Source organism: Nasonia vitripennis, assembly GCF_009193385.2.
Source record: "Nasonia vitripennis strain AsymCx chromosome 4 unlocalized genomic scaffold, Nvit_psr_1.1 chr4_random0005, whole genome shotgun sequence".
Classification (NCBI taxonomy): domain Eukaryota; kingdom Metazoa; phylum Arthropoda; class Insecta; order Hymenoptera; family Pteromalidae; genus Nasonia; species Nasonia vitripennis.
Window position 1 is genome coordinate 1,293,105 of NW_022279640.1, and position 12,720 is coordinate 1,305,824.

Below are 12,720 nucleotides of genomic sequence, written 5' to 3' on the forward strand. Positions count from 1 at the left end.
GGAAACATTATGTGTTGCTATAGTTTGTGAAGATCTTCTTGTGAATATATTCCGCTGGTTGCCAGTGAATTGAATTTTTCCGGCCATGCAATTTTGGTTGACGGTTTCAAAGTCTTGATGATATTATTACTTTTTCTTGGCACAGGCATGAGATTTATCCAGTTATCACCAATTTTAAAATATTGAGGTACGATAAAGTTGCAGTTTATCTGTGTACCTTTCTTTAACAGTATATGGGTTTTTGGCGTGAGAAACATTGTTTTGTTTCCTGATGAGACTGTAAGTTGTGTATAGCAATAGTCAGTATGTTGAATTTTTACTTCTACTGGCGTACGCTTAATTATGTGTATAGCCTCACCTGCTAGTCTGGCAATATACCCAGGTTTTTGCATTATATTGTAGGCAAACTCATCGGGTGAAACGGATGCGAGAGATAGGGAATTCTGAATCACTTTTCTTTCTAATTCACATTCTTCTTTTAGCATATTTAAGTATACATTTTTAAACTGACCCCTAAAATGTTTTTCTACGTATACAAATTTTGAGTTTACATATGTAAAAGATCAAAATTAACTATCGGCCTTTTGCAAAGCATATCTTCTTCAAATAATAATTGATTATCAATTTCTTCGCAAACGAACAATTTCGGATGTTCTGTTTTATATAAAATTCTACCGCAAATATTTATCTTTTCTCTATTAGTTAACGTGAACGATATTTCATTATTACTTATTGTATAAACTGTCTCGTGATTTTGTGAGATTACTTTTGTCGATACTCCTCCATATAATATACCATACTTATTTTTAAAACAACTATCAGTATTTATTACTGACCAAAATGTATGGCTAGCTTGTATATCAATACAATGCTGCTACGAGAATTTACATACTGTCCCTGAACTTAATCTTATTTTATCATTATCTAAGCTTACACCTGCATATTCTTCTAAAAGTGTTACTTCTATAAGTCCCTGTACTAAAACATCACTCCATGAACCAAAACTATCCGAATATGCTGCACCTGTGCATTTCTTTTCTTTAATACTTCCCGCCAATTCAATTCCTGTTGATTTGGTTGAGTTTACTTTCAAATTAACTATAGTGTAAAAATTGTCATATTTGAATATTCCTGTTTTATGTATTGATTTGCAATTTTCATAGCTTATATCATAAATATATTCTTGTACGCCTTGTTCTACCGCACCTATATGACTAAACATTCCGCAATGATATACCGTACGCTTAATTTCTATTTTACATTGTATTACTCTTACTTTTCTAAATTCTGCCAGTTGTATGGTGGCGTTGGTCCCGTTTACATCTTCTTGATGGAAATCGCACTCCCCAAATCAAGTAGAGAGTGCGTGGTGATAATTGGATCAGATGCCCCGCAATCGAATCCTACTATAGCTTGACTCGTTTTAAGAATTGCAAAAATTAAAATAAATTCAGGAATCATTGTGTCCAAGTTCCCTAGAAAGAAAAATATTTTAGAATCATGTATGGCAACGGCTTAATTTATTTACATGAACTGTTTTTGGTTTCACATTGTAATTTATAGTTACGTTACTATTTTCATTTATTTTTATTATTTCATATGGCCCCAGGTTATGATTCTTTTTACCTGGTTTTGATGATAGCTTCAGGTTTTAACGAATGTCCGCTTCAGAAACTTTTATACAAAATTATTATTTTTAAAATGAAATTTCGCAGCAGATGCTCTGGTGCCAAAACAGAAGTTATACAGTAATCAGTATTCCTTAGTATTTAGCATGGATTAGTTGTTACCATTAAAGAAATCATAAAGCATTCATAAGGTAATCATAAATAATTCTTGCTTTTAAAAAATTTAATTTTCGTCAAAATGTCGCGTTGTATGGGTATTATTATTGTTATTATTGTTATTAATGTTAATCATATATTAGAAGAAATATAATTAAGAAATTAAAAGTTTTTTTACGGTGACGGGAATTGAACCTTGTACTTTAGCACGGCAGTTGAGTGCACTGACCACCTACCTATATCGAATTCTTATACACCGGATTTCAGATCTAATATATTAATTACATTTACTTATGAGATAATTAATAATTAATAAATAAATGACAACAACTGAATAATTGCAGAGAAAAATATATAATTATTCAGTAATAAAGTAGAGTGGAATTTTTAAGACCGAGTGTTGAGTTTGTAGTCCACTAGTTCTTGATATTTATGATATATAAATATTCATTCATAAAGAATACTTTATGAACACCTTTACTACTACGAAATACTTTGCTTCTGATTAATACTATTTTGTTTTTGATAATTTTGTTCATAAAGAATACTTTATGAATAATTTTTGATACTATCAGTCTTTATTTAATGCAGACATTCAAAAATTCTTTATGAATGCTTTTTTTTCAAAGTGTGCTTATCGGGAGGAATCTGTGATGGTTAGTATATAAGATCATTCAAGTTATTACGTAAATAATTCAATATGAAATGCGTTTAATACTAAAAATTACATCCTACTAAAAATATACATATGGTAAATCACATATCTAATCACATGCCTATAATCACATGTTTTATTACGTGTTTTATTACATGTATAAACATATATTCTATCAAATATCAAATTGCAAATATAATCATATGGTAAATCATAGGATTATTTCAAACCAATTTGATATATAATTTAACACGTGATTATGCATATAACAAAATACGTAAAAAACATGTGATAAAACACGTAAAAGACATGCAATAAGCTGGGGTTGTGAGCTCCAAAATCTTAATTTTTTTAGCATTACAAAAAATTTTAATTTCTATAAAATAATTAAAAAGTGAATATTTTGGAGCTCACAACCCCAGATTAGGTGTTATCATCCGGATGGTACTTCCATTAATGGTTAGATAAACTATATATAACAGGCGCATACACAATTTTTAACTGTCTTGACTTTTTAAAAAACTAGACGGATATCCATGTGGATATCCATATGGAATATCCACATGGAATCCACATAAATCCATATGGAATCCACATGAATCCATATAGATTATCCATATGGAAAATCCACCTGGATATCCAGGTATATATTTTCAACAGGGCAACTCCGTGTACTTGTTTTACAATTTGTTTTCGGTGTTTCTCAAAAACTATCAGAGCTACAAAGCTGAATATTTATATGTAAGGTTATTTGAAAACTAAACAATAAATCAAGTGGTTGTTATTTTAACAAATAGATTTATCTTTCACATATTAGTACGCATATGATTTTTTTGAGCCACCGCAGCCTTAGGGTTCACTGCATAAGTGCTAACCAAAGCAGTTGAGTAAAAACTGTTATGGTAGACTGTTTCTACACAATGTGTAATACATTTGTGTAAAAATTAGATGCATAATTCACTATAGTGCATATTAAATCATAATATCAAATGTTCAGTATATTACCTTTGAACAGATCTTACACTGACATGTGATTATGTTTATAGAATCACGTCACTGGTTATAAATGACACATAGAGATCGCCTGTTTTTTTGTAATAGAAGATAAGTATAATTTATTTTGTGCTTAGCATACATTTCTAACGCCAATTTCCAATTAAAGCTTTATTAAATTTAAAATATTTCTGATTTTTAAAATAAATTTATAGAGTAACAGACGTGGTGCACTGAGTTATAAGAGTAAAATCAAAGAAATTATTGTACTAATATCACATGAGAATCAACCCAGGATTATTCATTAATCTCAACATGTAATGAAACAGTATAAACAATTTTTAACTTTACTCAAGAATAGTAAAATAAGGGCAATTATCACATGACATTTTGCGTTTGTGGTGCAAATTAAAATATAACAAATGAAACACATTGCGAATGAATATTAGAAACTAGAGTAGTTTTTTGGGATGTTAATTAAATAAATGATAACAGGCTAACCATGATAACAGGCTCACCATGATAACTCTTGCCCAAGCAAATACAGCATATACGCACGAAACCGTATCTATAGATATAGTATATATAATAGTATACCTATAGATGCATAGTATATTCAATAAGCTGAAATAAATAGAAGCTGGCTTAAACACAAAGCAACAAGCTCTTTTGTCACTTAGAATAATTAACAAAATATTATGTAAAATGAAAGACTTATATGATAGCAGCATCAGGTTTACACTGGTAGATAGTGCCATGATCTCACTTTTTACTCCTTTGCAGTTTACTAAAAAAAAAACACTTGAAAAGTTGCCAGCAGTGTAGAAAATATCACAACGAACATTTGGACTACGGGTACGAACAACAATCACCACACTTTGTTGTCAATAACTTAGTTGCGAATACGCGACCCGACGCGGGTGAGAGGTTAGACGTATAGCAGTGGATGCCATGCATGTGTGTGTGTTTGTCCTGCAGTGTCTATGACTCTCGGTCGAGTCAAAATTTAATAAAAAATTTAATTATATTATATTATTGTGCATGATTAGATTAGGTGTTTGAAACTTGTTTCCTGTCTAAGAGTCGTCAAAGTTGTTTTAAAAAATGATAGCTTAAAGAGCGCCTAAGCCACTGTAAGTCTCATAAAAAGCTGTCAAAAAGCTGTCTGCTAATATAGCTAAAATTTTTATACAAAATATCTTTTGAAAGTGTACAAAAAGTGTGCAGAAAGATATCTCCGGGTGAAAAAAGTGACTATTGTGGAGCTGCCGCCAGGTGGTGTCCGGTTTTTTTCACTCGCAAGCGGTAAGAATCTATGGTAGTTACTATATAAGATGGTACAAGTTATAATTATATATTATAAAATAATACGTGCGCATGAATGCAGCCGTATGCGTTTAGCGGCGATGCGTTTAGGATTCGGCATTGCGAATGCGTAAATAATTATAAAGTGTATGTAAATTAAATAAATAACCCAATAAACAAACAAGTATTCTAAAAGCGCACTTAAAGATAACTTTCTCTAGGTAAACGGATGTTTTCAAGAAATTCTGAAAAGAATTGTTTAAGATGGCTTATAAGTTGCGGAGTGTCCAGCCAAAAGATTATCTTTATGCAGTCGCAAAGCTCTTAAAGTGATCTTTACGATGGCTTCAAGATTACATTTATAATTTTTGGAAGAGATCTTTGCCACTGCAGAAAGATACCTTTCGGCTGGATACTCCTCAACCTTTAGGTGTCTCAAAGGTTACCTTTTAGAATTTATTTAAGTCCCCCCCCCCCCCTTCCTATAGAAAGTCATATAAAAGAACACTTTAAGAAAACTTATTGTTTATTGGGCCCTGACATTTTGTTACAACTCGTGATAAACTTACATAAATATCCCAATAAACACTGGCGGACTTTTAGACATCTGAATACTTATCTTTCTCGAGAGCTCTTTAAGAATTTCTAAAAGACATCAAAAAGATGCCTTTTAGACAACTTACTGAAATTTGAAATTGCTTATTACCTATCTTTCGGAAGACGTCTTTAAGATTTTCTAAAAGCTATCAAATTGATAGCTTTTAGGCCATAGAAAAGGGTCAACAAACACTTTTTAGATATCTTATGAATTACTTTTTTAAGAATTCTTTTAGAATTTCTTAAAGTTGTGGACTTGATGACTTTTTCAGAGATAAGTATTGACAAATTAAAATAGTGTTCATTAAAGATCACTTTCAGACATCTTTTTGACATTTCCTTTAAGACTTATTTTTTAGAAAAAAGTTTCAGAAATATCCTATATGAGAGCGCTTAAAGATTGCTTTAAAGTAATCATATTAGATATCTTTTAGATAAAGTTGTGTATGACAATTTGAAATGCATGCATAGTTTTCTAAAAGTTGTCCAAACTGATATGAAAAAAGATGACTTTCGGAGTTTCGGAGCGCGCTCCAGGCGCGCTCTCTCAGCGGTCGCCCTGTCTGCTACTCTTTTGAGGTTATTTTTCCGCGAGTTTTCTTTTTGGCAACTTTTGGAATATCGCTACACCTCCAACGACTTTTTCCAAGAAATCTTAAAATGCGGACTGTAAGAGTTCTTAATGTGTATACTTCGAAATTCCATCGGCTTGTGAGGAGTGCGTTAGTGCATTGTGAAATAACACGGCGTTTTGCATGGCGGAATAAACAGTTTTTACAATTATTATACGTATATAAGTATCAAAATATTATCAATATGCTTTGATTAGTATATAGTTGCGTATATAATGTCAGTGCTTATCCTAAAACTTGTAAAAGATTTGTTCTAACCTCTAAACCTCAGTGGTACTGGGGATTGATTTATTTCAATTTCATTTTGTGTTTATGTAATGATTATTATGTCTACAAAAGTGTAAAAACTAAGTGTTATCAATTATGTGTTACAGATATCGTTGAATGCTAACAGCTGCATTTGTATTGATCAGTGCATTTTGTGGAGTCCAGTACGCGGCTCAAGGCTTGGCTGAAGGTGTTTCGAACTCTACATTTTTCAACAATTTACAAAGGTGAATTCAACATTTTTTATTAATGATTTAGACCAGGAAACTGTTTGAGAATGTCAAGTAGAAAACCTTTTGACGAACTGTCTGCTAGACAGCAGAAGCGACGTCTTTCTAAATCTTTTCAAAATAGTTTACAACATTTGATCAATATTGATAAGACTACTTTAAAGCAGAATTATAAATCTAATGTAGGAACCTCAAACTATTCTGATTGTCAGTCGAATCAAAATGTGATTCGCATATTATCTGATCATGATGCTGACTCTCAATATAATTTGTCATTTGAAAGTAGAAGCACTGATTTTAACCTCAATAGCAACATTAGTAATGCCAATAGCAATGATTATGATTTAGTAAACTTGGAAGACGCTTTATTTGGAGATGACAGCGTAGATTTTGATTTTGATAGATTTAGCAGTGTTTCTTCATTGTCCAATGACTCGTATGATTCAGAGGATAATGTTGATAGTGAATCTGAATCTTGTGATAATGAGAACTCTGCTATTGATATGAATTGTGACAATTTTACTAAAAGTGTACAAGTTTACTAAAAGCTTTACAAAAAAGTGGTCATAGTGATCTTCCAAGTGACGCTAGAACTCTTTTGCATACTCAAAAAAAGAAGTTTAAAGTTTTTATTAGATTGTTCGCAGCGGATACTGTTGCTAGGAATTATATTTTATGCTTTCCTCCTCATAATTCTAGGTGTGGTCGATGCAAGCAGTTAGGTCAAACTATCCTTCATAGACGCGTATTTTTAGAAACTGATTCGCCTTTAAGGACTGATGATGAATTTAGAGAGGGTGTTCCTGAAAAGTATAAAAATTTATTGTCTCCTTTAGAAGGTATAGGGATTAGTGTGACCAATCAAGTCCCTCTTGATCCTATGCACTTGCTAGATGAGGGTGTAGGAAAAAGCATTTAAAAATGTTTTTGGAGTTTTATGGCAATGCTGGTTCTGATGCTCTTCGTAGATTAGACGCTATTAATAAATTACACGTCTCCTTTAAATGTTGGATACCTAGTGATTTTGTTCGAAAACCTAGAAGTTTTATTGAATTAAATAGATTTAAAGCTACTGAACTGCGAACAGCTGTTTTGTATACAGGGCCAGTTGTTTTTCAAGATAATATACCTGATAATCTAATGCTTCATTTTAATATGTTGAATTGTGCACTGCGTATATTATATGATCCTGATCAATGCTTTATAAATAATTCATATGCGAAGGATTTATTAATTCATTATGTTGATTCTATGAAAAATATTTATGGACAGCATCATTTAATTTACAATGTGCATAATTTGATTCATCTTCCTGATGATGTGTTACGATTTGGACCATTAGATACATTTAGTGTTATAGAGTTTGAAAATCATTTGCAATTGATTAAAAAATTAGTCAGAAAAGGATCGAATGTTTTATCTCAAATCATGAACAGGCTTAACGAAAGGTCTCATCTTTGCACTGTGAAGCGTTTAATCCCCGAAGGTTTCTTTGTTTTGAAAAAAAGTATTGCCCAAGAGTTACCTATAGGATGTACTCGACCACATAAGAGCATAGAATTCCGTAACTTTATTTTGACAAATTCATTGCCAGATAATTGTTGTTATCTTAAGGATAAAAGTATTGTTCTTATTAAACACATATGCTATTTTAATGGAACACCAGTTATTTGTGGGTATAAATATATTGATTGTATTAGTATTGAAAATTATCCTGTGGACTCTCGTATGCTTGGAATTTGTAAAACAAAAACTTTGTCATCCGAACTTCAAGTATGGCCCATTGAAAATATATGCAAAAAAGGTTTTAGGATTTTGTGTCGTGGATATTTTTACATTTTTCCTATACTACATTCCAGATGTTAAATATAATATTTGTATTAATTTATATATAATATTTTTATAATTCAAAGTAGTTTGGCCCTTTTAATTTTGTTTATATCTCTGTTATTAAAAATCATTATTTCAAAGATTGATTTATTTGATCTAGCTCTTTTTTCATTACCAGCTACACTCTATTGACTTAAATCTAGAAATTTTGTTATTTTTTTCAATATTTTAACATTTTGAACTACACTTTATTTATAATATATGTTTCAGAACAATTTTATCATCAGTTCTAACGTCACTGAATATACATCTGCATATCTGTTGTGATGGAGAGGAAACAACAGAGAACTTATGGGTCTTGTGCTCGCTCAAAACCAAATATTTTAAGTAAGATTTATTCTTTGGACTTATAATAATGTGTAATATTTTTAATTGAAAAATAAATTTATTCTCATCTTGTATTCTCTTTTCAGCAGGAAGTAAGCGTCATGGTAACCCATCCACCCAGAAACAGGAATCTATCAACAAAGAAAACATGACTCAGCTGACAAATAAAAAGGCAAAATATGCGCAACAGTCGATTACTCAGAATTCTCAACAAGTGCCAAGATCACATAATTCAGGAAACCAAGGATCAGGTGGATTAAACCCACATACTGGCACCCCATCAATTGAATCTCACTTTTCCTTAGGAGAGCAGCAAGCCAATGGAAATTCTGTACAAAGTATGAATAATTTGCTTTATCTAGCTCTTATTTTGGGCGTATTACTACTATGTTTGTCTTTTATTACTTATTATAATTAATCTAAAATGTATCTTACAATATATTTTATAATTTCAGCTTTCATTGACAATTTGAAAAATCAAGGTTCAAGTGAATCAAACCCAGTTACAGAAAGCCCATTAACCGCATCTCACTCTTTCTCAGGAAAGCAACCTACCAGTATACACTATGTAAAAAGTACGGGTCATCTTTTTTTCTAATTTTTTATGTAGCTCCTCTAATTTTTATTTATTACGTTATTGCACGCTGATGTGTTTTTAAAATATATTCGTTCTTTCTTCATTTTTCATCTCTATTCAACTTATATGTATTTTAATTTTTTTTATAGAAATTTATTCTAACTCAATGCAGTTATTGACAAGTGGATTCATAGCCAAGGATGGTGGATATGATACATCGAATCAAAAAGTACTACCATTATGTCCAAAAAAAAGTGTGCCAAGAAACAGCAAGCCAGTTTCTACAGTGACGAATAATATTTTATCGAACGCAACAAACGCGCTACCAGTGGTCCCTCCTCCGACTACTTTTGTGCAAGAAGACTTGCATACGCCTTATAATACAGGTATGTATTTTATTAATCATATATAAACTGAACATTTGAAGAAAGAAAACTAATCTTTAATTTGGTGTATTTTAGGAAAATCTAGTGTAACAAAAAAGAGTAAGCCAGCTTCTACAGTAACTACTACTATTTCAAATCAAAATCAAACGAATGCGCTACCAGTGGTCCCTGCTCCGACTAATTTCGTACAAGACGATTTGTATTCATCTAATGATATAGGTATGTATTTCATTAATCATATATAAACTTAAATGTTGAAGAAAAAAATCACTAATTTTTAATTTGGTGTATTGCAGGAAAACCTATTGATATTGAAAAAGTACCGATTTTCGTAGAAAATCTAGATGATGGAGAGCTCAGCGCAGTCGAACCAGGACTTCTAGATGGAGATGAAGACGATTTCTTGGGTATATACTTATTTTTTGTTATGCATTTTTAATTATGAGGGAAGCAACGAGAGCTGAGAGTCATCATCCGCCTTTGTTCGCTTCATCGGCTCAAGACAGATCTTGGTGCGCTGGTGCTACAAAATAGAAAACAGGTGACGACTGACCGACATCTCGTCTGCTTCTGTTCGGCAGAATTTGTTTAAATATAGGGATATCTTTGGACATCAATAGCGGTTCACTGGCGCGAGGAGAGCAGGGCGGTCAATCGCGTACAGTTGGTCGCAGATAATAAGGGAGCAGAGCAGCGGGAGACCTTTCTGAGTGAAGTTCTGCATGTTGGTTTTGATTGCCTCGCAGATGGGATATTGGCCATCGCCAGCAGCGCACTATAGAGTTGGTAGTTCCAAGGATTTGCAGCTGGGTCATGTAAATGTCACACGTCTTTCAAAATGTTGTTTTCCTCTCTTGCACTAATCTTTTCCAGAGATTCTTAATTCTGTTGCTATTTCCACTTTGGTATTTAAATGCAGTTTTGGCATGGGCTCACTCACCAATGTATTTAAAATGTTTGGAATAGTGGTCTACAAGCGCTTGTGCAATTGTAGCTGAAGGGCCTTCAGCTTTTTATTTATTTTTTTTTTGTTACTCATTTCTTTTATTTCTTGCGAATCATTTAATTTTGTTTTTCAAATTCTTGCTATAAATTGTGTTGCTTTAAAAATTGCTCACAAAATATTTTAATTTGTTATTTATTATTTCAGAAAAGTATCCTGCTTTCATAGTGCCTAAACCTAAAGAAGGTGAAGACGCCGCCTCAGATCTAGAGCAAGGAGGTGGAAGTGTTCAAGATGAAGACCTGGAGCAACATGAAGATGAATATCAGGAACAGGAGGAACCAGCGGAGGAAATTGTGCATACAGAAAATAATGTGCAGCAAAATAACGCACAAGAGCAAGATGAGCAGGATCCAGAACTGCATGAACAAGAGGCTATACAGCAACAGCAAGAAACTGCTGCACATCAATCACCACACAGGGACCAAGTTGCTGATAATGATGATAATCGCCAACAAGAACCGAATAGGCAACGTAGACGAAATCACGATCGCCTATTACAACTTGAACAGCTGCATCATGAACAACATGTATGTTGTGGTAAGTAAGAACTCCGTGCTAAAATTCTATTAACAATTATATATTCATTCAATATTTATTAAAATATTATTCAATATTATAGCTCCTTGTCGTATGATTTTGCTACATGTACTGGAGGGAATCGAATATCTGCGGTCAAGAGCTGATATTGGACATCAGGACATCGGACGTAATAATGGTAATTTTAGAATAGAAGAACCAGTTTTCGATAGACTTCAAATGCTTCCAATCGATGACAGAAACGCTTTGTTAGAGTTTGACCAGCATTTAGTTGATCCAGCCCATCGACAAACAAGAATACAATTTGTAATTAAATTTGCATGTTTACTTTTTAGCATCTATGTGTACAATTCTTAATTTTAAAATGATGTATTTTACGTTTCAGGAGCAAAAGATTAGTTCAATTGATGGAACAGATTTTAAAAAGCTGGTTCCTGCCATTCTAGGAGAAATCATGACTGACAATTTAGCAGAAAATTGTACTTGGTTGATCCAAAAAACCAATAAAAGCGTCCTTAGCCATTATAATTTTCCAAAAATTATAATTAGTGAGTAATTAGTTTACTTATTAGCTTTAAATTTTGAATATTAAAATACGTTTATGTATAATGTTGCACTTTTTCTTTTTATAGGAGTAATTAAGGATAAGCTCAACGCTCCTGAAGACCAGATAATAAAACACATGCAAAAATGGTTGCAAAAGACTGGAGACCGCAAAAGATACAAAGAACAACAAGCCAGGAGACAAGCTCAGTTAGAAAATAATAACCAGAGAAATTTATTTAATCGTGTCTTATGACTCCATTGTCATAACTATTAAAATATTGTTTATTTATTTAATGATATTTGCCTGATGCAGTATTTATAGTTTACCAAATATTATAATGTATCTGCTTTAAATGTAGATGCATGCTACTTCTTTTGTAAAACTTATTTTAATAAGTTAGTACTATTATTTTCGATTTCTTTCGTATAAATTTAATTTTTGTAACTTGATGTGATAACATTATGGCTGTCTGTGACAATGATCTACGTACAAATGTGCCTTACCAATGAAACTAAAAAATAAATATTCATGTTTAATTTTTTTAATTAAAATAGTTTTCTATATGTAGATATATTGATATATATTTGTAAAAAGTTTCATGAAACTGGTAAACCGATGATAGAATTAATGTTATCAATTAATGTGATAACATTAATTCTATTTTTGGTTCCAGTTTTATGAAACTTTTTACAAATATATCAAATTGAAATTCTAGTCCCAAGAAGCCAGCTTAACGATATCTTTAAGGATATCTAAAAGTTTACTTTAAGCTCTCTTTCGAAAAGAACATCGTAGAATATATTTCTTTTACAGTAGTCTTTATGACGACTTAAAGTTTACTTTTATAGAGAAATAAGCTAAAATATCAATATCTTAAAAATATCTTTGGGTTTGCATAAAGATGACTTTCGGCTGGACACTCCGCAACCTATAAGCCATCTTAAATGATTCCTATTAGAATTTTTTAAAGATGTCTGTTTACCCAGA

General features: G+C 31.9%; 1 protein-coding gene across 3 annotated transcripts; it reads left to right on the top strand.

Annotated features, from left to right (window-relative positions):
* Positions 1 to 6,344: 6,344 nt before the first annotated feature.
* On the top strand, positions 6,345 to 12,278 carry LOC116417090 (signal transducer and activator of transcription C-like). Of its 3 annotated transcripts, none has more exons than XM_031928241.1 (11): positions 6,345 to 6,460; positions 8,564 to 8,680; positions 8,767 to 9,018; positions 9,136 to 9,255; positions 9,407 to 9,643; positions 9,719 to 9,862; positions 9,940 to 10,050; positions 10,794 to 11,186; positions 11,269 to 11,492; positions 11,572 to 11,734; positions 11,819 to 12,278. In XM_031928241.1, the coding sequence occupies exons 2-11, from the start codon at positions 8,620 to 8,622 to the stop codon at positions 11,983 to 11,985; spliced, it is 1,872 nt and encodes a 623-aa protein (XP_031784101.1). In that variant the 5' UTR covers positions 6,345 to 6,460; positions 8,564 to 8,619; the 3' UTR covers positions 11,986 to 12,278. The 3 variants fall into 3 exon arrangements, with proteins under 3 accessions (XP_031784101.1, XP_031784102.1, XP_031784103.1); XM_031928242.1 differs by having other exon boundaries at positions 8,770 to 9,018; XM_031928243.1 differs by lacking the exon at positions 9,719 to 9,862.
* Positions 12,279 to 12,720: the final 442 nt, after the last annotated feature.

Coding starts and splice junctions, on each gene's coding strand:
- LOC116417090 (XM_031928241.1), top strand. CDS start 8,620: ATGGAGAGGAAACAACAGAGAACTTATGGGTCTTGTGCTCGCTCAAAA. Junction 10,051..10,793: donor AGATGAAGACGATTTCTTGG/GTATATACTTAT, acceptor TTATTATTTCAG/AAAAGTATCCTGCTTTCATA. Junction 11,735..11,818: donor TTTTCCAAAAATTATAATTA/GTGAGTAATTAG, acceptor TTCTTTTTATAG/GAGTAATTAAGGATAAGCTC.